This window comes from Venturia canescens, chromosome 3 (genome assembly GCF_019457755.1).
Source record: "Venturia canescens isolate UGA chromosome 3, ASM1945775v1, whole genome shotgun sequence".
NCBI lineage: Eukaryota > Metazoa > Arthropoda > Insecta > Hymenoptera > Ichneumonidae > Venturia > Venturia canescens.
Window position 1 is genome coordinate 23,965,983 of NC_057423.1, and position 24,395 is coordinate 23,990,377.

Here is a 24,395-nt window from a genome sequence, read left to right on the forward strand (position 1 = left end):
GACGATGATGACGATGATGGTGATGGTGATGGTGATGGTGATGGTAATGGTAATGATAATGATGATAATGATGTCAATATCGACGATAACGAAGACATAACTGCATTCTCTGTGGCGGAAGGACCGGTAATAACCATGAGACCCAATGTCCGTGAACATGAAATTCTTATAGCAGTCATGGCTACAGCCGAACGTCATAAATTCAGCTTAGAAGCCATTCTAGCCGTAATTGATTTGTTTAAAGAATTCGCAAACCATAATACCTTGCCGACCACCAAAAATGCCTTATGGAAAAAGTTGGGCCGAAACGAAAATAATTCACAAACGCGTTATTTATATTGCAAAAGGTGTAAAGCCGTAATTGGGATGGGTAAAATACCTGATATGGACTGTCCATGCGGAGACGCGGGCCCGGAGAAACCATTGCCGATGACGTCATATTTCATCAAACAAGATGTAAGAAAGCAATTGAAAAGGATTCTTGCAATACCGAATATGTGGCATCTACTTGATTATCGAAATAATCGCCAAAAAATCGACCCGAACGGAATAGAATATCTGTTTGATGGCGAAAGATATAAAAAGTTGCGAAACAATCAAGAATTTTTGAATTCGAATTTCAATTTTTCGCTGACGATAAATACGGATGGCTGCCAAGTAGCCGTATCGTCTAAAGAAAACGCATGGCCTGTATTATTATCGATAAACGAGCTACCTCCCCATGCGCGAAAACGTTTTATTATCTTAGCGGGAATTTGGGTCGATAAAGAACAACCTGATTTTAACATATTCATGACACTGTTCATTGAGGAATTGCGTCAATTGTATTTCACCGGTATTGAATGGAGCCCGGACGGTATAGAAAGGGTAACAAGTAAATTTATAACGACAATTTGTACAACCGATACGCCCGCAAGAGCGAAAATTCTTAATACAACGAGTTATAATGGTGAATATGGATGCAACTTTTGTTATGCGCCGGGAGTAGCAATGCAAAATCGCTCTAAGAAATATCCCATCGAAGACATAGTTGACCGGACGGATGCTGAAATTCGGCAAGACATGACACAAGCTCAGCGTACTGAAACTCGACAACGGGGTCTAATCGGAGATTCAACATTGAAATATGTGCCAGAATTCGATCTTCGACGAGGAATTGTTGTCGACTCAATGCACTGCGTCGATATTGGCGTTGTGAAAAAATTGACGGGAATGATTATTTTCGGCAAGCAGACCGATACCTGGTTTCATACCAATGCAAGAATACGCAGTATAATCGAAGAACGATTGAGAAACATACGAACACCGAGTGGGATCGCCAGGAAATCAAGACCCATAAGACTACAGATTCCAGATGACGAGAGAATAAAAGAAATTGAAGAAAATGAGGCACACGACGAAAATGTCCATGATATGTCGCAAGATAAATGTGTTACGTCCAGAGGGGACGAACAAGGATGGAGGCCAATTGAGAATCAAGGAATTCGTTGTAAGAAAAAAAGGGGTAGTTGTGCTGCCACCAACCTGCAGAGATGCTGCAGGATTTTTTCCAATGCACTTAATGAGGTTGATAATTAATTGACGACCAGAATAAATTTTAGCAGAATCAAAGAAATGTTTAATACGCCTATTTGGTCCCATACGGGCCCCGGAGGAGATTGACGGAATCGCTCGAGGATTGGAATAAAACAGAGACACAATTTTGGAACAGAATTAAATTAATATTGACCGACGAAAAGAGAATGATTCAAGTTACAATTTTGAGTTACAGAGAAGTTACAATGGTGAAAGTTACAATGATTAATTCGACTTACGATTACTGGCGGAAACAATTCTTCCGCCGACACTCCTAAACACACTCACTCACACTTCAAACAAATATTTTAAGAAACCAGAAGAACTAATCTAAGAAACGTTCGTGAATCAAGGGGCACTGTGTTGTTCACTTCGCGCTTGTTGACGGAACCCAGACTTATGTCCTCTGTGCGGTTCACCTGTACTATTTTACCAGGATTTACTACCCCGCCGCGAGCTTGCTGAATTACGGAGTTATCCCAGTGGACGACCGAGAGTCTGTAGCGAGCAATCGGAACTGTTTTATGAAAATCCTCGAGCGATTCCGTCAATCTCCTCCGGGGCCCGTATGGGACCAAATAGGCGTATTAAACATTTCTTTGATTCTGCTAAAATTTATTCTGGTCGTCAATTAATTATCAACCTCATTAAGTGCATTGGAAAAAATCCTGCAGCATCTCTGCAGGTTGGTGGCAGCACAACTACCCCTTTTTTTCTTACAACGAATTCCTTGATTCTCAATTGGCCTCCATCCTTGTTCGTCCCCTCTGGACGTAACAATTTTGGTGGCAGCGGTGGGATATCGTTGCCTATACCACGCCCTCCGTGGTGATTGGATCGCTCAAATTTCTAAATTATTCAAAATTTTTAAATTACCATAAATTCTAAAATTTAGAATTTGTTGAAGTCTTAAAATTTCTATAAATGTTATAAATTTATCCCGTTGACTATCAAGGCTTCTTTCCGTTCCTTCACTTTGCTTAATTTCGGGTTATTCATTCAAATACGATTCAAGATGGCCAATGAGAGTGTCCGTATCCTGAATTCGCTTCAGAATGTTTCTCTCTCGAATCCATCTATCGTCCTCAACGAAATTCCCCGTGTAGTGTTGATCCATGAATTCGACGGAACGTCTCCTCCTCTAGAAGACTTCCTACAAATTCTTCAAAATTCGGCTGGACATGTACCGCCAGTCCAAATAACCCGAAATAAAACAAAAAAAAAAGGGGGGGAACTTTGTTACCCTAGTTACCGATTCTATCATTTCGCCGGAAACTGTTAAATGAAAAAAATAATAATCGATTTCACGGTACTTATACCATTGAATCGCTTGCCGACGGGAATAGCGTTCCAGACGTCTACTGGAGAAAGATTTGCAAACATGTGGATAAGGCAATCTGCCTATGTTTAGCTAATATATAAAGAAAAAAAAATAGAAAAATTCACGGGAATACTATCATAAAAAAAAAAAAAAAAAAAAAAAATATATATATATAAAAAAAAAAAAAAAATGGCAAAATATCTAATGGAAACGTTTGCACAGTAGGCGTGCCAGCGAGTGCACTCTTCCCCTCTGCAATGGATTTAATGGATAGACATCTACCGTAAAACCAAAAACGATGTCGATAGAATTAAATTAATTTAAAAATTGTATTTGAGTATGAGTGTTGTATGAATGAAATCGTTCCTGGCGTCATCTGATCTCCAAAACAAAAGGAGCACGACGCTTCTGTCCATCGACATCGTGACGAGGAATTTTATCATCGGAATTCAAGATCTTGGCCCTCGACGAGCAGGGAATCACGCTGAATGTATCATGCGTCGCTCATGCACGCGTTGCTGCTGGATTCGTTTCGAGTTCGTGTTGCCGTTCATTCAAAGCGATGAGGAGCTCCAAGTTGTAATCTGAATCCGAGCATAAGTCGACGACCTGGGCAGTACATCATTCCTAAACAGCTGGTCTTGGACTTCAGCAGAGCACGTAAAAGGTAACCTCGACCTGTTAGTGCCTGATACGTCTTTCGAAAGCCATCATTTCCAACGGCTTGCTCAGTCTGCGATTCGACGTCTTCGCTGCATCAACATACAAGTGTGAATTTCGTGTGTTACACCGACGGTCTCTTGAGTCATCGGGAATCCCGGGGTAGGACCAATCAGTCGGCGCCCCGAAATCCATGTGACGATGCTCGGCAGAACTAAAATCTCGAACCAGGAGTCGTAGACCTCGATACCATTAAACCAACGATGCTTCGTCGCATGAAATTCGGAAGACCTGCTCAAATATACAGTTGATTCGGCCTGCGCGTCGAGCCTTCTTCTACGCGTGCCCTGGCCGGGTCTTCACGAGGGGTTCATACCAGCGGATCCGGAGGAAGCCTCATCCGAAGAATGTCTTGGAATCCGCCATGAATGATTTTGAACGAGTGCTAAAGTGTGGGTTATGTTTTTCTTCTCTTCCCTATTTCTATATTTCGGGTTTTTTTTCCCCATTGGGTTTTTTTTTCCGAGATTTAAAATATTTCTTTTCTCCTACATTTTCCAATTCGACGAGGACGCCGAAAAACCCCTAGGGGGGGTGAGTGTCACGTCCCGCGTGTGATTTCAGTATACGCGGTTCGTGACGACGGCCTTCTCCGACAACTGCGCGACTTGACAACGGAGCGTCCTTGAGTGCGACCTATGTGCGTTGCCTCGTGTCGCCGCTGGCCGGAAGCCCTCGGAATCCGCCCGATCAGCATCGCCTGATCGCGAGTTCGAGGGACCTATCCATGGGAACGACTAAAGTGCTGAGATGCTGAAAACCCCGTCACGACGATCGCTTTCGAGCTCTCGTCGCCGTGGCGAGGATTTTTGTACATTAGTTCCGTTTGCTCTTAAGTGACTCTCGGTCGTCCACGTGGATAACTCCGTAATTCAGCAAGCTCGCGGCGGGGTAGTAAATCCTGAAAGATTGGTGAACCGCACAGAGAACCATAAGTCTGTTTTCCGTTAACAAACGCGAAGTGAGCAACACACTGCCCCTTGCCTCACGGACGTTCTTTTGCCGAGTCTTGCAGACTTTTGCGTGCACCCTTTTGTTAAGTTTATTTCTCAATTTGTTATTCTTCATAAAACCAAGTTAATTCTGTGCGTGTGTGTGAACCGCGCGTCAAACGAAGGCGCGGTTATTGTGTGCGGAGCGGAATGGGAGAATTGTTCCCGTTCGTGTGATGTAAACCTTTTGTATCTTTCCTTTTCGCATACTTTTCACAACTATTTCTGTTCTCGTCCAACCTTCTATTTTCATGTCAATAAATCTGATTTCCCGGTTAATAATTATTTGAGCGATCCAATCTCCTGCTTCGGGGCCCGTACGGGACCATATAGGCACCCTTTCGTTATCTCTTAAATTATTTCGATTACTTAATCACTTCAATATTGCAATATTTCGGTTATTCCCATAATTATCCAATTATTTTAATTTCGTTTAGACCAAACAAAATATCTACTAAATATTTCACATTTCAAAAATCCTACACTCTGTGTAGGTTGGTGGCAGCGAAAACTAAGTAAATTTCCCAATTACGTTCGTCCCTTCAGGACGTAACAAATGCACATTAGAAAAAAATAAAGAATTGGTCCTAATAAGTGAAACCAACGAAGAAGAAATCGATGTCGAGGTATGGATCAATATTTTCGAAATTCACGCGCACAATCGGCTGTCAACCATTGTTCTTTATTTTCTTAGTTTTTTCAATGTTCTCTCAATTAATTTGGAAAAAATTTTTTTTTCGTGTTTGCCTTTTATCTATTGTGACGTGACATTTTGCCCCGCCACTCGTGCGAACCGTGTCGACCAGTGGACCGGGTTTGCGGCCCATTTTGACGCCACTGCGACTCGTCGGGCGATGTCCGGAACGAGACTCACCGCTACGTAATGTTAAGCTTTAGTTTAAGGATTCGCGCCTATAATCTGTTGCGCGACAATTACCTTTTGTTTTACCTATTCCTGGCCCGTGTTGGGAAGAGAGAGAAAGAGTTCAGTTTTCGTGAGTTACCTTGATTACAATATTTCAGAAATCTACTGTAGTTTCCGAGGTTTGGCCCTGCCTCCGCCACGTTGGACCGAGCGCATCGCTAATTTATACCTCCCGCACTACCTCGCTGTTCAAACCGATCTCGTCCGCGGGGAGCACCCTTCTCACATTGTCTTCGAGCTTCGAACATCACTCTCGACCTGCGGACGGCTGAGAGGACACGCTGGCATAGGCCATCCGTTGAACGCCGCCCGTGCCTCTCCCGCCGTAGCAACCGAGAGTTGCACCGTCCGCACAGCTGTGAATTCGGGTGCCATGGTCCGTGCAATACGGCGCCTCGGTCGGTGGGGTTCGGGGGAGTTTCCTGGAGGAGAGGTGCTGCAATTGCCTGGTGGCTTATCGTCGTGGGCCCACCGTGACTTCATGACGTCTGGAGTCATGAGGGAGGCCTCCCCTCTGCCTTTTCAGAGATGCCCGCCGGATCCCCAAGAGGAAAGGCACTCGGATCACAGCCATTTAGTCGGGAGGAGCGTTTCGTGGGCGGAAGAGGCGAGAGCAGCGAGGAACATCGTGCAATTAAGAATAGCGTAAAAGCGGTGCGGAAAGTAATTTCCGTACGCGCTTCACTTTTGAATTTACCGCGAATACGCGAGCCGGGAGGACGAACGCTAGTTCGCGCCCGGCGTGTGAGCGCTGCGGTGCTGGGTCCGAGTGGTGGGGAGAGCGCCGAACACCGAGGACCGCTCGCACGCACAATTAGTCTAGTTCCGAGCACCGTACTGGCGAGTCTGCGTTCCGGCGAACACCACCGAGCCTTTCCTTTGTGCGGCGAGTTGGATCCCTCGGTAAGTCCGTTCTTTATCTCCCCGAGTCGTTTGCCTTGTTGAGCTTTTTCATGTTTTCTTTTTCGGAATCTAGTTCCGAGTTTTAGTTCAGATTTATATGGCGTTTCGAGAGACTTACGAGTCGAAGTATCGTGCGAGATTGCGGCCGATACTTCCCGGGTCTCGAATTTTGATAAAGTAACGCTCAACTAGGCAAATCGATTCCTTCAAGTTGGTTCAATAATTTCGTGCATTCAATTCCGTAAAATTGTCGTTATTAGAATTATATCCTTTGAGTTTTCGTTTTGTGAAGGCGCTGAATATAACGCGCAATATCTTTCGAGTACCTCTGTCTCTCTCTCCTTGCACGCGCCGAGGGCTCTAGCGAGCGCGCCCGGTCGCGCGATGTTTTCGTGCTTTCTCTCTCGTACTTGTTGTCGCGCTACGGACTATACGGCGGTTAGTTGCGTTCGCGTTTATTTTTAGATTTCGTTCCTTTCTTCTGTATCGCGTGTTATTGTTCTCTCGTAGTTTAACCGACGTGCGACGTATTACCGTTTTCCGATACCTTATTCTTTTATTACGTTAACTATTACTTAAATTATTTATCAGTCCGGTGTTACCTTGTCGCTCGCATTTTCTCACACTAGTATTTTACCTGCGTTTTACCTGCAGTCCTCGCGACTGATTAGTTTTACCTGCAGTCCTCGCGACTGATTAACTTTACCTACAGTCCTCGCGACTGATTAATGTTACCTCCAGTCTTCGCGACTGATGAATTTTACCTACAGTCCTCGCGACTGGTTAATTGTACCTACAGTCCTCGCGACTGATTAACTTTACCTACAGTCCTTGCGACTGATTAATCGTACCTCCAGCCCTCGCGGCTGATGAACTTTACCTGCGCATTACCTACGGTACTTGTTACCGGTTACCTTTTACCTACAGCCCTCGTGGCTGATTAATCGTACCTCCAGTCTTCGCGGCTGATGAACTTTACCTGCGCTTTACCTACGGCCCTCGCGGCTGGTTACGTGTTACCTGCGTTTACCTGAGACACTCAATTCGTGGGTGTCGAATAACGAATGTGAGGCGTGCGAATATGCGAAGCGACAGATCAGTTCTATTATTTTCATTATCCAGATTCTACCCGTCACTTGTATTATATCGTTTGAAATCGTGACCGATCCTTAAAAATTCACCGAATCTCGTACCTTATTATTTTGTTCTCGATTGTTTGCGTCGATCCCCATTAATGTCTTTCTTGTACCTTTCCGCGTCGTCACGGAGTTGAATAAATTGTGAATATTTTGCCAAATTACTATCTTGTGTCGATTATGTTATTTTGCGTTCCTGATTGCTACTTTTCCCCAAGGATTCCCCCCTCTACCTTCTGTATCTCAGTTTGAGCTGAGTAGCCGGACCGTCCTCGGTCACTCGTGTCTCTCGCGCACTCTGAGTATCGTGATCTGTTGGCGTTACCATCGTAGAGAGTGAATAAAATTAAAGTCGAGTAATCGACGGTACTTCGTACCTGGCGCCCAATTCACTCTCGGGGCCGGAGAGTCGTGCGAGCCGACGAGACGGGTGAGCCGAGAAGGGACCAATCGTACCCTCGCGGGGAAAATTGCGTTACAAATGGCGCCCAACGTGGGGCCCGAAAAGTAGTAATTTATTAGGATCCAGAATGTTGTAATGTTGAATTTTGATTCCGTATTTCGTGTTTCGCGTTTTTCGCTGCGATATATTTTCGGTAACCATTACGCCGTGGATCCGTTTAGCCCGCGTCGAGAAATGTCGATCTATTTTGGCGTTGCGTTTGGAAACATTTTTTTTGCGATATAGAGACCTCGACGTGCTGGGAGATCTTGAGATATTTTGATCTTTTGTTTCTTATTCTGACTTCTCGGAATATTTCGTATTATTGTGTTTAGCGGACACTCCCGAGAACAGAGGCGTTATTATTGTGGTGTGACCAAATAAAATTTGTTTTTCCCTTTTACCTCTCGTGTGACTACGATATAGTTTTCTGACAAAGTATTATTGCGATTTCTTTTGTACGCACTTTGTATTGACCTGGTACGCTACCAGCCGTATTAACTTCTCGCCTTATTTACATTTTTTTTTCTCTCACCGCTTCTGCCTCAGTACCTCTATTGTGCCGCTTAACCTGTGCTTTGTTTAAATATCGTGTTTCCTAGTCGTAAGAAATTCTGCGTATTTCTGGTGCTTGTGTACTATATCATTTACCTCTCCTAATCCCTTGTGTCATCGGTGAACATATTGGCTTGGTCGAACTGTTTTGGATTTGACTCGACCGGTTGCCCCGTACTGTCGCCTCGCGTAAGAGGGCATAAGACCAACGTTTCTAATGCGTAGTGTAGAAGCCTACGTTGTTGGCAGTTAGCCCCCGGAAAGTCAACACTCGCATCGCGAACGAGGGCATAAGCCCGATACCAAGAACTCGTGCCGCCTGAACGTACGAGATCGGCAGTTAGCCCCGCCCAACCATGTAAACAGTGCCTCTATTGTTCCGTTTAGAGGACTCAAAATCATCCACGCGTGAGCTGTGTCAGTAACGGGATATTATCGCGGTGATCCGTCATCCCTCGCAAAAACGTTAATCCAGTATTTACGTCGACCGTGTCGAACTGCGAAAAATAATTTTTTTGGAAATCGGACGATTCACGGATTATCCCCACTTATCACCGACACCGAGCGAGGGGGGAGCCACCTGGTCGACTCAGCCGACAAGCGCCATTCTTCGAGTATCCGCGTCAGTGAACGGTTCAATCGCTAATCGATCCCGATCGTTAACCCGTGTACTCGTATTATTAACCGCCTTTCGAATAATCGACTTATCTTCGCGCTCCGGTATTTATTTCGGGACATTTAATTTACCTTGGCTCTAACGTACCGCGCATTGCCGTCCGAGTTGAGCCGTGACTCCCTTTCACGAGTCTGTTGGTTTGGCGTTTGGCGGAAGTACCGGGAATTCGAGCAAGCCCCGCATCTATAAGATCTGTTTACCTTGTACCTGACGAATTACGCGTCGCTTCCCGCCTCCACCAATTCGTCTTTAATTTACGGTTGCTCCGGTTTTCTCCAACGCGACGAGTTTGATTTCGTATATATTACCTTAGGAATTTGAATCCTTACCTGTTCATCGGATTCAAATTCTTACCAGTTACCTCGCGGAGTTGAATCCTTACCTATTACCTGCCGAATCTGGATTCGTCCAAATTCGAGTTACCTTCGGATTCAACCCCGCGCCTATTACCTTTCGAAGTCAAACTCTTACCTTGCTCTTCCGTTATTTGCCTCATTTAATCGGTCGATCCTGCGGCGCAAACTCGAATTCGCGAACTCGCGACGCGGTGTATCTCGGGAGATCTATTGGCCCCGTTATCTGTGTCGGAAATACCTTTCGTTTTGTGACTTGATTACCTGGAGGTTTCGCGAGCTCGCACAGCTCAGTTTCCTTCGTATCCGACCCGGAACCGATCCGCGTCGAAAATCGCTGCGTCGTTCCGACTCGCGCTTAGCCGTTTCGTACCGCGTACACCCGGTTGCGTGCCATCATGCCAGAAGGGAACCGGGACGGTTCACCGAAATTCGGTGAGGGCCCGCAACGTACTTCGTCTCCTCCGCCAGTGGGCGCTGAGGGGGGCGAAAAGGGGGCATTCGAGGTCGACCCGCGTGTACGTGACGCCCCGCCCGTCTGCGGCGCGGCTGGATATGACTCCGGTATGGGGCATACCTTGCCACCCGAGGACGGATCGAGCTTGTCCTATGCCTGGCCCGGGGACACCACCCGAATCACGGGCAGTTTCCAAGGGCCGGTCATGACGGCCATGGGAGCGAGTGGCGGACCGTTCGAACCTCCACGCGGGCCGGAACAACCCGGCCACCCGGAGATCTGGTCGAGGGTACTCCACCACGGCCCGAATCTCGGTCCCGGCCCCCTAAACCATCAACCGTGGACGGGACTTCCCACGAATACGCCGCCCAGGCCAACGGGCGCCCGCCCACGCACCGATCGCTCTAGAGGCCCGAACCAGCCCGGAATCCACCCCGGTCACGATCCACTAACGGGTACCAGTGAACATTTCCAAGGCGGACGAGGACCTCCTCACCATTATGCCACCCCAACGGTTAACGAACCCAGGTCAGTATATGAGCCGCCTCCGCGTGTAACTACGGAGTATTCTCACTCGCGTGCACCGATCTCTCCGTCCGCGGTATTACACCTGATGAGAAAATGGAACATCTCTTTCTCTGGGAAACGGGGGGAAGATGTCGACACTTTTCTCACGCGTATCTCGGAGGGCCGCGCCCTCGTACCGGTATCAGACACCGATTTAATCCGCTGCATTCCCTTCTTCCTAAATGGGGTCGCCCTTCAGTGGTTCCGAAACGACCACGATCGCTGGAATACCTGGGCGGAATTCGCGTCCGCTTGTCGTTTGCGTTTCGGGGACCCCGACTACCAATATGCGCTTCGGGAAGAAATTATGCGTAGGACCCAAGGATTAGACGAGCCAGTCGCGGACTACCTAACATGCCTTCGGGGATTATTTAATCGTCTCCAACCTCCCTGGAGCGAGTCAGAGCAGGTCCAGTACGCGCACCGTAACTTGATCCCGCGACTTCATATCGCTATCCACCGGGACGATTTATTTGACTTCGATTCGTTCGAGCATATCGCCGTCCGGGTAGAGAAAAGTTTTGCCGTCTCGCGCACCTATCGCGCCCCACCAGCTCCGAACCAGTCTCTGTGTCCGGAACTGGCCTATCGCGGCTCTAAAACCTTCCCTAACAACCCCGGCCGCAAATTATTCGCGGCGGTAGAAACGTGGCCAGAGCTAGACGGCGGGAACGAAACGTCTGCCGAAAGGCCCCCCGAATCGAACGAGTCAAACGACTCGGACTCGACCCCAGTTCTCGAGAGCGTAAACGCCGCGCAACAAGCCCCGAATCCTCCCCGAAGACGACGTAAGACAGTATCCAACGCGACTACCGGAACCGCGCCGAAACTCAACGCTACCGCGGAACCACTACGTTCATTAAACCCGTTCCTCGATGCGATGCCTTCTCCTGGCGGAAACAACCCTGCCCCGAGCAACGCCGCAGCCCAACCGCGACCACCTACTTGCTGGAATTGCGGAAAACCCGGACACCGGTTTAATGCATGCGGAGAAGCTCGAGTCGTATTTTGTTACCGCTGCGGGCGCCGAGGCCAAAAATCAACCGAATGCTCGTGTGCGGGAAACCGCTGAAGGCGGGTCCGGGACATATTTTAGTGGAACCCGCCGAAATCGTCAGTTTACCTCGCGAAACACCTGCTGCGTCTCGCGAGTTACCTTGTACCTCCTCGCATTCGAATGACGGGCCATCTCGCGGATTACCTTGTACCTTCTTGCATTCGGAGGATGAGCCATCTCACGAATTACCTGCCGCGTCTCGCGAGTTACCTTGTACCTTCTCGCATTCGGATGACGAGCCATCTCGCGAATTACCTGCCGCGTCTCGCGACTTACCTCGTACCTCCTCGCATTCGAAGGACGCGTTGCCTCCCGTTTTACCTAATACCTCGCCACGGGACGCCGAAACTATCCGGTGCGGTACCGTCCAAACGGAAGAAAGCCCCACCGCGTTTTTCGTGACGTTCACTCTCCAAGGCCACCCGGTGAGAGCACTATTCGATTCCGGTTCAAGTCGCACGTTTTTCGGCCCCCTCGCGATCCAATGGGTCGACAACCTGGGCATCCCGAGGGAGCGCTGCCGCCCTCGCGGTGTAGAGATGGCTGGCGGTCAAAAGGCCATCGCGAGTGAGGTCGTCAACCCCGTCATGTACCTAAACGGTCGGCCCTTCCGTTTGACCGCGTACCTGTTACCTGTATTGGTGTTACCTTGCATCTTGGGCCTCGACTTCATGCGCGCGGCCCACTGGGTTGTCGACTTCGCGAGCGGAAAATGGTTCAGTTGGTTCGAGCCTCAACGCGTACATTCCTTCGAAGCCCAGATGAGCCCATCTACAGTCCATTACCTTTGCGGCGGGCTACAGATTCTCACACCCGACCAAGACACTACCCTAAAAACTCTCGTGAGCCAGGAAATACCGAAACCTCCCGAAAAACCAGGCTGCACTTCTCTGACAGAACACCACATTGACGTGGGAGGGCATACCGCGATCAAACAGCGTTACTACGCCGTCTCACCAGCCATCGAGAAGGCGATTCACGAGGCGGTTCGAGAGATGCTCGCGGACGAAATTATAGAACCGTCCGTCAGTGATTGGTCTAGCCCCATAGTCATGGTCAAAAAGCCCAACGGGAAGTTGCGATTCTGTCTTGACTTTCGAAAGGTCAACGAAGTGACTAAAAAGGACGCGTACCCGATACCCTTGATGAATAGCATTTTAGATCGGCTGCGGCAAGCAAATTATATTACCACCCTCGACCTCAGCCAGGCGTATTTTCAAATCCCGCTAGCAGAGAAAAGTCGCGAAATCACAGCTTTTACCGTCCCGGGAATGGGTTTGTTCCAATTTCGTCGCATGCCGTTTGGATTAACCAACGCGCCGGCCACATTCCAACGGTTGCTCGACCGCCTTATCGGTCCTGAAATGCAACCCCACGTTTATGTCTACCTCGACGACATAATTATCGTGACTGCCACTTTCAAAGAACACCTTGAATGGCTACGCCGCGTGTTGACCAAAATTCGAAACGCGGGTTTAACCATCAACCCCGATAAAAGTGAGTTCTGTCGGTCGGAAGTTAAATACCTCGGCTTCTTAGTGAATCGCGACGGTCTACAAATCGACCCGGAGAAAGTCGCGCCCGTAGTCAATTATCCGGCGCCGCGAAATATCAAACAACTTCGTCGTTTTCTCGGCATGGCATCGTGGTATCGTCGATTCATCCCGGCTTTCGCGACGCTAGCCAACCCGCTCACTTCTCTATTGAAGAAGACAGCCACCTGGTCCTGGGGAGCCCCTCAGCGCGAAGCCTTCCGAGAGATTCGCGAGCGTCTATCTACCTCACCTACCTTAAGTTGCCCCGATTTTGAGTTACCTTTCGTTCTGCAAACAGACGCCAGTAGCGTAGGCCTTGGCGCCGTCTTAACACAGACCGTCGACGGCGTGGAGCACGTAATCGCCTATGCGAGTCGCGCGCTGATCGCCGCCGAAAGAAATTACACGACCACCGAACAGGAATGCCTCGCCGTTATTTGGGCGGTACGGAAATTCCGCTGCTACCTGGAAGGTTATTATTTCACCGTGATAACCGACCACTCCAGCCTACGGTGGTTGCATAATCTCAAAAATCCCTCCGGTCGTTTAGGACGCTGGGCCCTGGAGCTCCAGGAGTATAACTACCAGATTATTCATCGGAAAGGTGCGTTGCATCATGTGCCTGACGCCCTTTCCCGCATCCCCGAGGATTCGTGTGCCCTGCTTCTACCTTCCCTCGAAAGTCAAGACCGGTGGTACAACCGCAAATTCCGCGCCGTCCGCAGAGCGCCGGACCAATATCCTGATTGGCGTTGCGAAGACGATCGCCTTTACCACCATCGTCCCCCACGATTTCCAGCCCTCGAGGTCGTTGACCTGGAGGCGTGGAAACTCGTATTACCGTTCGAACGTCGGCAACAAGCGTTGTTCAACTCCCACGATGTTCCGCAAGCCGGTCACCTGGGCGTTGAGAAGACATTCCACCGTCTCAGTCTTCGGTATTACTGGCCGAATATGTTCCGCGATGTTGTCAAGTACGTTCGTAGGTGCGCCGTGTGCCAGCGGTGTAAGGTAGAGCAAGCCACTCCCGTCGGTCTTATGGGAAAACGAATTCTAGAGCAACCGTGGGATATAGTTGCCGGAGATGTCATGGGCCCCTTACCTACCAGTAAAAGCGGTTTTACCTACGTCCTCGTTCTCCAGGATTTGTTCACGAAATGGATCGAAATAGTCCCCCTCCGGAAAGCTACCGGTAAGAAAATCGCGGAGGCTGTCGAAAACGAAATCGCGTGTCGCTGGGGTCATCCTCGCATTTTCCTCACAGATAACGGAACCGAATTCGTCAACCGCGATATCCGAGCGCTAACCGAACGGCTAGGCGTCCGACACCAGACTATCGCCCCGTATCACCCCCAGGCAAATCCCGTCGAACGGGTTAATAGAGTCATCAAGAGTATGATAGTTTCTTACCTGGGTCCGGACCATCGCGAGTGGGACGTACACTTACCTGCCCTCCGTTTCGCGTATAATACCGCTTATCATACGTCCATTCAGGCGAGCCCGGCCTACTTGAATTACGGGCGCGAACCGAAGCCCCCGCATCGTCTACTCCCGGAAGGGCCGGGGACCGAATCTCACACACCTCAATCCTGGGTCGAACGCATGAAACAATTGGAAACCGTGCGCCGACTCGCCCGAATCGCGATTACCGAGGCTCAGGAACGACAAGCTCTTTATTACAATCGCAAGCACCGCGACCGCGATTATCGGGTAGACGACTTAGTGTTAAAAAAGCAACATGTCTTGTCATCGGCGACTCAACACGTGGCCGCTAAACTAGCCACCAAATTCCATGGCCCCTTTATCATTCGGAGGAAAATTTCTCCGGTGGTCATGGAACTGTCGAATTTGGAAGGGACCTGGAGTGGGAAAATTCACGTGCAGGACCTCAAGCCCTACGTGAATTGACCGAGCCAGTGTCTCAATAGCATTGACACACCCCAACCTTTTGCGTCCTCACTTCGCTTCCTTCTTCACACTCCCGGACCTACCTTTGTCGCCACCCTGCCCGCTTGTTTGCTCTGTGCTTAAATGTTCTTTCTGGTGTGCTTTACGTTCCACAGCTTCGCATGTACCTCCGACGCTTCGTACCTAAATACCTGCCATTAGTACCTAGTACCTTGTACCTCGCCTCGCTCAACGATTACCCCGACATTACCTTGGACCCGTACCTGCTTACCATCATCGTTACCTCCCACCGGGCACCACCGCTACCTCAGCTGTATCTACGGACTGTACCTTATTACCTGCGACTCGGCCTCCATCGCGTTCCCCGTCGGGACCCCGTCGTCAAGTCCCCCCGGAGATACTCTCGGTACGTACCACTCACGCCACGACATGAGCGCACCCCCTCCACCCATTATCAAAATGGAAATTTCCTCATCGTCAGAAGGGGATAGCGACGACTCGTTCCCCTCGCTGCCCGAGATAGACCCGGGAAGCGAGACCGAAGACGAGTTACTCCGAGACCCCGACGAGAGAAGAACACCTCCTCAGCGGAGACGATCTTCGACGGCACACCGGCGATCACCTCAACCAACCTCGGCCGAGTCCCGGGATCGATCACCTCGCTCTCCCCGGCGGGTTCCATCCGAGACGAGATATTCGCCTTCGCGGGACCCCTCCCCCAACGAGCCAAGATCGAACCCACGTCGCACTCAACCACCACCGCCGCGTTCCCCAGCGCCAATGGAGATTCTAGAGGAGTTGTTGGAAGCTCTGGATCGGCAGGAACCCTTCGGAGTGGACGACAATCCGGTGTTCGACAACATCCGCCCGTACGCACCCCTGCTGGCAGCAGGAGAATTCGTGCGCCCAGGGTTCCTCGACGCTCTAATCGGCTTGATACGAGCGCTAACGCACCGCCGCTCCGGGTATTGCCCGATTGCGGAGGGGCTCCAGCACCCGCGGTCCATGGGGTCCTCGGCGACGATCAAGGCGTTCCCCCCGACTCGAGACGCCTCCTCCCAGACTACCCACTCGGCAGTACGGGAAGTCGCCAGCCAAACCGAACCACCGACCGCTGGCGATACGAGCAGCCAGACCAACCCGCCGACGGCACGCGACGTGAGCAGCCAAACCTTACCCGTCGACGGGCCGCGAGATACCTTGGAGCGCCAGCTGTCAACGCCACAAGAACCCGAGGGAGAAGGCACAGCCCCAGCTTCAGAGGCAGGCCGACAAAGAGAGCGACCCCGTGAACAACGCACCTACGGGAGGGGCACATCCTCGGCGCAACCACCAGCCCCCACGAAACCGCACGGAGGAGAATACCGGACGGCGAATCGATCCGCAGGACCCAGGGCCCCCAGAGGTAGGGGAGTGGCCCCGAACAACCCCGCCCCACCCGCTACCACGGCGACCACGAAAGCTCCAGAGGTCCCGCCGAAACCATCAGGGCGGCAAGAGTCCACTTCTCGATATGGCCGGTGCTTCAACTGCGGGAGCGCCTCTCACCGACGACAAACCTGCACCCAGCCGCCACGCCAGTTTTGTTTCCGATGCGGGGAGCTGGATGTCACGGTTCGGACCTGCCCGAAGCACGGCTCCGCTTACGAAAAGGAAGAACCCTGGAACTGGAACCGCCGATAACGGGTCCCGCGGGATCACCGTACCTGCTCGCCGCGGATCAGACTCCACCTACCTTCCACCCCCCTGTTTACCTAACACCTGCGTGGATGGCCTAATGCTTCACCGCGGCTAGTACCTAGCTGTCCTAGTTAAGAATCCGTCACCTTTAATCTTAAGTCAACCGATTTTCGGGTTGCTCCCTCCCCGGTGAACTTCTTTTGGTTTGTGTTTTAGTTTTGCTCGGAGGAATCGGTTCAGAACGCCCAAGCGTTTATGGGCCCAAAGGCCAGGCAATGGAGGGCTATCCCCATTGGTTTCCCTTGGTTCTGTCTCTTTGTTTTTTTTTGTCCTTTGTCTTTCTTTTTTTTTGTTCTTTTTTTTTTTTTCTTTTCTCTCCTCGTTCTCTGAGTGAGTTTCGGCAAGATAGCCGAGCATCTGAACCGAGTACCTTTCGCAGGAAGGATTCCTGTCGCAAGAGCGTTACCTTTCACTTTGTTAATCTTTCCATTTATAATTATTAGCCTTAAGTAAACTTACCTCAAAGACAGGGTATGACCATTGTTCCGCTATGCTAGAGTAAACCTATTAAAGACTACGTAATTCCTGTTAAATCTCGTTTTATTATTGCATGTCACACCCCAATTTCACCTTCGCCTGTCTTCGTGGAGTCGTCCGCGACACTTCGTGTGGAGTGCGTGTTGCTTCGCGGTGCAGCCTTCTGCTGGAGTCCGAGAACGTATTGAGTTCCTTCTTTTTTTTTTTCTTTGTCGTATTGAACCAAATTAATGTGGAGATGGAGCACGCGTAAGGCGTGGAGGACTGGTAAAATCTGGGCTCCGTGGAGGACGAGCCGAGGGAGCCAACTTTGTTTCAGATCAAACGCACTTGGCCATTCGGGAAGCCGGGAGACACGTTCGTGCGAGTGAGCACCGAGAGAAGTCACCCGAAGGAGGCACAACATCGCCCACCACCCATCGCCGACATCGTCGAGTGTCACCCATCACCGAGACAAGCTAATTCTGGGGTGGAGGTTTGTGACGTGACATTTTGCCCCGCCACTCGTGCGAACCGTGTCGACCAGTGGACCGGGTTTGCGGCCCATTTTGACGCCACTGCGACTCGTCGGGCGATGTCCGGAACGAGACTCACCGCTACGTAATGTTAAGCTTTAGTTTAAGGATTCGCGCCTATAATCTGTTGCGCGACAATTACCTTTTGTTTTACCTATTCCTGGCCCGTGTTGGGAAGAGAGAGAAAGAGTTCAGTTTTCGTGAGTTACCTTGATTACAATATTTCAGAAATCTACTGTAGTTTCCGAGGTTTGGCCCTGCCTCCGCCACGTTGGACCGAGCGCATCGCTAATTTATACCTCCCGCACTACCTCGCTGTTCAAACCGATCTCGTCCGCGGGGAGCACCCTTCTCACATTGTCTTCGAGCTTCGAACATCACTCTCGACCTGCGGACGGCTGAGAGGACACGCTGGCATAGGCCATCCGTTGAACGCCGCCCGTGCCTCTCCCGCCGTAGCAACCGAGAGTTGCACCGTCCGCACAGCTGTGAATTCGGGTGCCATGGTCCGTGCAATACGGCGCCTCGGTCGGTGGGGTTCGGGGGAGTTTCCTGGAGGAGAGGTGCTGCAATTGCCTGGTGGCTTATCGTCGTGGGCCCACCGTGACTTCATGACGTCTGGAGTCATGAGGGAGGCCTCCCCTCTGCCTTTTCAGAGATGCCCGCCGGATCCCCAAGAGGAAAGGCACTCGGATCACAGCCATTTAGTCGGGAGGAGCGTTTCGTGGGCGGAAGAGGCGAGAGCAGCGAGGAACATCGTGCAATTAAGAATAGCGTAAAAGCGGTGCGGAAAGTAATTTCCGTACGCGCTTCACTTTTGAATTTACCGCGAATACGCGAGCCGGGAGGACGAACGCTAGTTCGCGCCCGGCGTGTGAGCGCTGCGGTGCTGGGTCCGAGTGGTGGGGAGAGCGCCGAACACCGAGGACCGCTCGCACGCACAATTAGTCTAGTTCCGAGCACCGTACTGGCGAGTCTGCGTTCCGGCGAACACCACCGAGCCTTTCCTTTGTGCGGCGAGTTGGATCCCTCGGTAAGTCCGTTCTTTATCTCCCCGAGTCGTTTGCCTTGTTGAGCTTTTTCATGTTTTCTTTTTCGGAATCTAGTTCCGAGTTTTAGTTCAGATTTATATGGCGTTTCGAGAGACTTACGAGTCGAAGTATCGTGCGAGATTGCGGCCGATACTTCCCGGGTCTCGAATTTTGATAAAGTAACGCTCAACTAGGCAAATCGATTCCTTCAAGTTGGTTCAATAATTTCGTGCATTCAATTCCGTAAAATTGTCGTTATTAGAATTATATCCTTTGAGTTTTCGTTTTGTGAAGGCGCTGAATATAACGCGCAATATCTTTCGAGTACCTCTGTCTCTCTCTCCTTGCACGCGCCGAGGGCTCTAGCGAGCGCGCCCGGTCGCGCGATGTTTTCGTGCTTTCTCTCTCGTACTTGTTGTCGCGCTACGGACTATACGGCGGTTAGTTGCGTTCGCGTTTATTTTTAGATTTCGTTCCTTTCTTCTGTATCGCGTGTTATTGTTCTCTCGTAGTTTAACCGACGTGCGACGTATTACCGTTTTCCGATACCTTATTCTTTTATTACGTTAACTATTACTTAAATTATTTATCAGTCCGGTGTTACCTTGTCGCTCGCATTTTCTCACACTAGTATTTTACCTGCGTTTTACCTGCAGTCCTCGCGACTGATTAGTTTTACCTGCAGTCCTCGCGACTGATTAACTTTACCTACAGTCCTCGCGACTGATTAATGTTACCTCCAGTCTTCGCGACTGATGAATTTTACCTACAGTCCTCGCGACTGGTTAATTGTACCTACAGTCCTCGCGACTGATTAACTTTACCTACAGTCCTTGCGACTGATTAATCGTACCTCCAGCCCTCGCGGCTGATGAACTTTACCTGCGCATTACCTACGGTACTTGTTACCGGTTACCTTTTACCTACAGCCCTCGTGGCTGATTAATCGTACCTCCAGTCTTCGCGGCTGATGAACTTTACCTGCGCTTTACCTACGGCCCTCGCGGCTGGTTACGTGTTACCTGCGTTTACCTGAGACACTCAATTCGTGGGTGTCGAATAACGAATGTGAGGCGTGCGAATATGCGAAGCGACAGATCAGTTCTATTATTTTCATTATCCAGATTCTACCCGTCACTTGTATTATATCGTTTGAAATCGTGACCGATCCTTAAAAATTCACCGAATCTCGTACCTTATTATTTTGTTCTCGATTGTTTGCGTCGATCCCCATTAATGTCTTTCTTGTACCTTTCCGCGTCGTCACGGAGTTGAATAAATTGTGAATATTTTGCCAAATTACTATCTTGTGTCGATTATGTTATTTTGCGTTCCTGATTGCTACTTTTCCCCAAGGATTCCCCCCTCTACCTTCTGTATCTCAGTTTGAGCTGAGTAGCCGGACCGTCCTCGGTCACTCGTGTCTCTCGCGCACTCTGAGTATCGTGATCTGTTGGCGTTACCATCGTAGAGAGTGAATAAAATTAAAGTCGAGTAATCGACGGTACTTCGTACCTGGCGCCCAATTCACTCTCGGGGCCGGAGAGTCGTGCGAGCCGACGAGACGGGTGAGCCGAGAAGGGACCAATCGTACCCTCGCGGGGAAAATTGCGTTACACTATTTATCTCGAAACTTTTTTGTCTCTACCTGTAAACAATTATCAAATGCAATTTCGGCAAAGACCATAATTTATGAATTTAATAATACCAACTTTTAATCAACAGACGATGCTTAGCGAAATAATAAGTGCTGCAACGAACACTAAGGCGAATGACGCAAACGAAGAAAAAAGAACTGAGGAGCTGCATGAGACTCCGTTTCGAAAAAATGTCAATGTGCCCAGAAGTTCGAAGTGGCGGGATACTGCTTCAAATAGTAGTCCTGGTGAAGAAGCGTTTTTGAAAAAAACATTGCAAAATGGACCGTCCTCGTTCGGGGAAGAGGTAAAGTGTTGCTTACAAATTCTATCTCAATATTGACAGATTAATTGACAGATTAATGAAATTGATGCCAAAAAATGTGATAACTAGGGCAATATCGTGTAAATAACAATAAAATTTATAGAGAAATGATGGAATAACTGAAGGATCTCAACGAAAGTCATCTCGGTCGCCGGGTAATAAGTTGGAAGCTATATTTGGCAAAAATTCGAGTTTTGCTGGTGATAAAAACAACAATGATAGACGTTATAAAACGTGGAGCGAAATTGAAGCCGCCGCAATGAGCATCAGTAACCGGGAAAAAATTGATACGAACGTAATACACGACCGAAAGAGAAAGAAAAATAATGATGAAGTGTCTACCATTAATAAAAACCAACCAATGATACCGGTAGAAATTATTCGTCATAATGAATTAAAATTTACAATTATCATGATATTGTTAAAAGTCAATGATAAAAGTTATTGATTAGAAAAAAGTGTTGAAGAAAATACATAAACCCGCCGATCGGACAAATGGAGAGGACCCTTTCAATTTTGAGAATGACGAGAGTGACATTTCCCAAAGGCGTAAGAAGCCGAAGGAGCTGTCGGCACCGGTAGAAAAAAATGCCCAACAAAAAAACGTTAACGGCCGAAAGGTAAAACAGACGGTCAGCAATCAAAAGATGGTAATAAAAATTTTTTGCAAGTGAAAGCGTTGCTGAGATACAAATCGTTTTAAAAAAATTATTATTGTAAAAATATTTTTCCTAGTCGAATGAAAAAAGCCCAAGTGTTTCGTCAAGCAGCGCAACCGGTAAAAATGATGAGAGATCGGCTCCAACCTCGGATTACTCTCAAGGACAAAAAGAGAGATTCAAAAACGCGGTAATGAATTTATATAAACGTGACAAACATAACTCTGTGGCTTTTACGTACGAATGATTTTGTTCTTACAAAAATTGAAATATGTTTATAGTATAACGAAATGTTGAAGACGGCCGTAAATCATATGAAACAGGTGAAAAAATTCGGAAAATTGATGAATGAAGATGATATCGAAGAATCACCCTTCGAATTGTTGGACATTCTGTCGGATGATGAAACGGAAGACATGGAAATTACTCCGGGTTGGCGAATCCACCGGGACATAATCATACAAGCGGGATTGGCTCCCACCATGAGTAAAAGATTGGCCACACTGATGTCAGCCCTGTGGAGCAGGGAGGAGAGAGAAAAGCTTATAATAAAAAAAACAAGAAACAAAAAGAACGATGGAAGACGAGAAATAACAGTGGGAGAAGCGAGACAGTTGATGAGTGAGTGCATTTTTTTTCTTCCTCTTGCTTGGTAGCTAGCCTCTATCGCTAATAGATGCAACACATTTTCCCGTAAAAAGAAAATAAAAAATCTCGGTGGAGCCATTTTTTCGTGAAAACGATTTGAGAGTCCCTGTTACGTCATAAACCCGCGTATTCGCATATTGTAGAGTGCGACAGGCCTCGCTCTGGCTGTTTCTTTTCTTTTAATACTTGTCGCGTCGAGACGCTACTGCATCTTTTGATAAATGATTGAGTATCAAAAATGTAAGAATGGGATTATTTTACTACCTATACTTTAATGCTGATACAATTTGCTTCTCCCTCGCTGGCTCGTTTCGCTTCATAATTCTGCATCAACGTTTATTGGCATATTTATTGAACTCTAATTCATTTATTTGGAATAATCGAAAAAGATCGAAAGTTAAAGAAAAAACGAGACGGTTTCTGGTTCTCGGAAAAACGCCTTTCTACGGTATAAATTGTTTATCATTTAATATTTATTACTAAACAGGTGCGTGTATGGCGCTTCAATCGATGAAGATACTTTCGGTAAATGAAGTGGACACTATCGAAAATATCAAGATCTCGATTTCGAAAAAATTAAAAAACGATCGGTACAACAGTTTTCGTTGGAGAAAACGTAACGGTAAAAAGTCAAGCGGCAAGAATGCAAAAGCACGCGGAAATATTGATAAGCGCGACAAAGATTACGATGAGAACGAGGAGAAATGCGCCGACGACGATAATACCAACGAAGATGATTACGACGATCCGGAGGAATCGGTCGAAGACGTCGACGACGACGACGCTGATAACGACGAAAATGAAAACGATGACGGGGAGGAATTGAGCGACGACGATAATAGCAGTAACGGTGATAACGATGACGGCGTAAACTGCGACGATAGCGACCTCAGCACCAATAATTGATTTCATTATTTATCGTTGTCGTACAAAGTAAAAAATCAAAAGAAGTGATGAAAGTTTGCAATGCGTACAAAATTGCAACATTGAATTTGAGTAATTCGGAAATACTGACAGTACGATGTACTCATTTTCGATTTTTTTTAAATGTAACCCGTTAAAATGTACGAGCATTACTCGTCATGCATTTATTATTCAGCACTGAAGAATCGTTAAGTGCAATATGGGAGAAAAAATATATGGTGAAATAAGACTTTGAAATAAAAACCGGTAAAAGCGTTGTGAACGCGGACACGGAACGAATCTATATAGTACGTAAAAATGTCTTATGTATAGTTAGAAACCTTTTATTAGATCGAGACATGACTGGGCAGAGTTCGGATATTTTGCATACAGTTATCTTTCGACAAAATTGATAGAAATCGTAGTGTTACATAAAATCCAACAAAATTTCGCTATTCGCACCAACAATTTAATTTTATATGAAATGCGAAACGAAAAAAACACACATATTGACGAAAAATATAAAAATAAATATTCTATCGCTGTCCCTCCCAGTCCCCGAAGCGAAAAAAGAATTATCCATACATTTTTCTTACCTTCTGTTTCGTCAATCGCATCCTAGTTGTTTAATCCTTAATCCATCGCACGTACTGCGAACAAGATTGTTAGTCGGCGGTCTGGGAGAAACGACATTCGACTCGGGATTCGGGTCGAAACGACCAGCCAGCGCCGCTGGGAGAAACGACGCACGACTCGGGATTTCGGGTCGAAACGACCAGCCTGCGCCGCTGGGAGAAACGACGCACGACTCGGGATTTCGGGTCGAAACGACCAGCCTGCGCCGCTGGGAGAAACGACGCACGACTCGGGATTTCGGGTCGAAACGACCAGCCTGCGCCGCTGGGAGAAACCACGCACGACTCGGGATTTCGGGTCGAAACGACCAGCCGGCTGCGGATCCACTAAACGTTGCGACTTAAATATCTTAGTCGAAACGACTTCATTCGGGGCCCGGAAAGAGTCGTTACGACCAATATTTGTCAGTCGTTACTACCACTGCCAAAATATATTTACGACCGACATTTTCGGTCGAAACGACCACAAAAACGACCGAAATCCTGGTCGTACAATCCGCTAGGGTCCTATAATAAAAGAATAATCGACTCAATTACCAGTCCACATGCTAGAGCAGATCTAATAATGACGCGTTATTTGTTATGTGACTATATCACGAATTTTGTAGACGATAACTCTGAAGATCAACATCTGAAACAAGATATCAGTGAAATAATGAACTATGCTAAAAAACCACACAAAAAACTACCGCTAAGGTACGGA

The 24,395-nt window shown here is 48.3% G+C and overlaps 1 protein-coding gene across 1 annotated transcript; it reads left to right on the forward strand.

The window, feature by feature from the left end:
* Nucleotides 1–1,347: 1,347 nt before the first annotated feature.
* Nucleotides 1,348–23,361, forward strand: LOC122407811 (putative uncharacterized protein DDB_G0287265). Its single transcript, XM_043414242.1, has 8 exons — nucleotides 1,348–1,427; nucleotides 5,165–5,234; nucleotides 20,611–20,829; nucleotides 20,951–21,217; nucleotides 21,300–21,497; nucleotides 21,583–21,696; nucleotides 21,788–22,127; nucleotides 22,642–23,361. Exons 1-8 carry the CDS (start codon nucleotides 1,414–1,416, stop codon nucleotides 23,058–23,060), a joined length of 1,641 nt encoding a protein of 546 aa, XP_043270177.1. The 5' UTR covers nucleotides 1,348–1,413; the 3' UTR covers nucleotides 23,061–23,361.
* The last annotated feature ends 1,034 nt before the right edge of the window (nucleotides 23,362–24,395 follow it).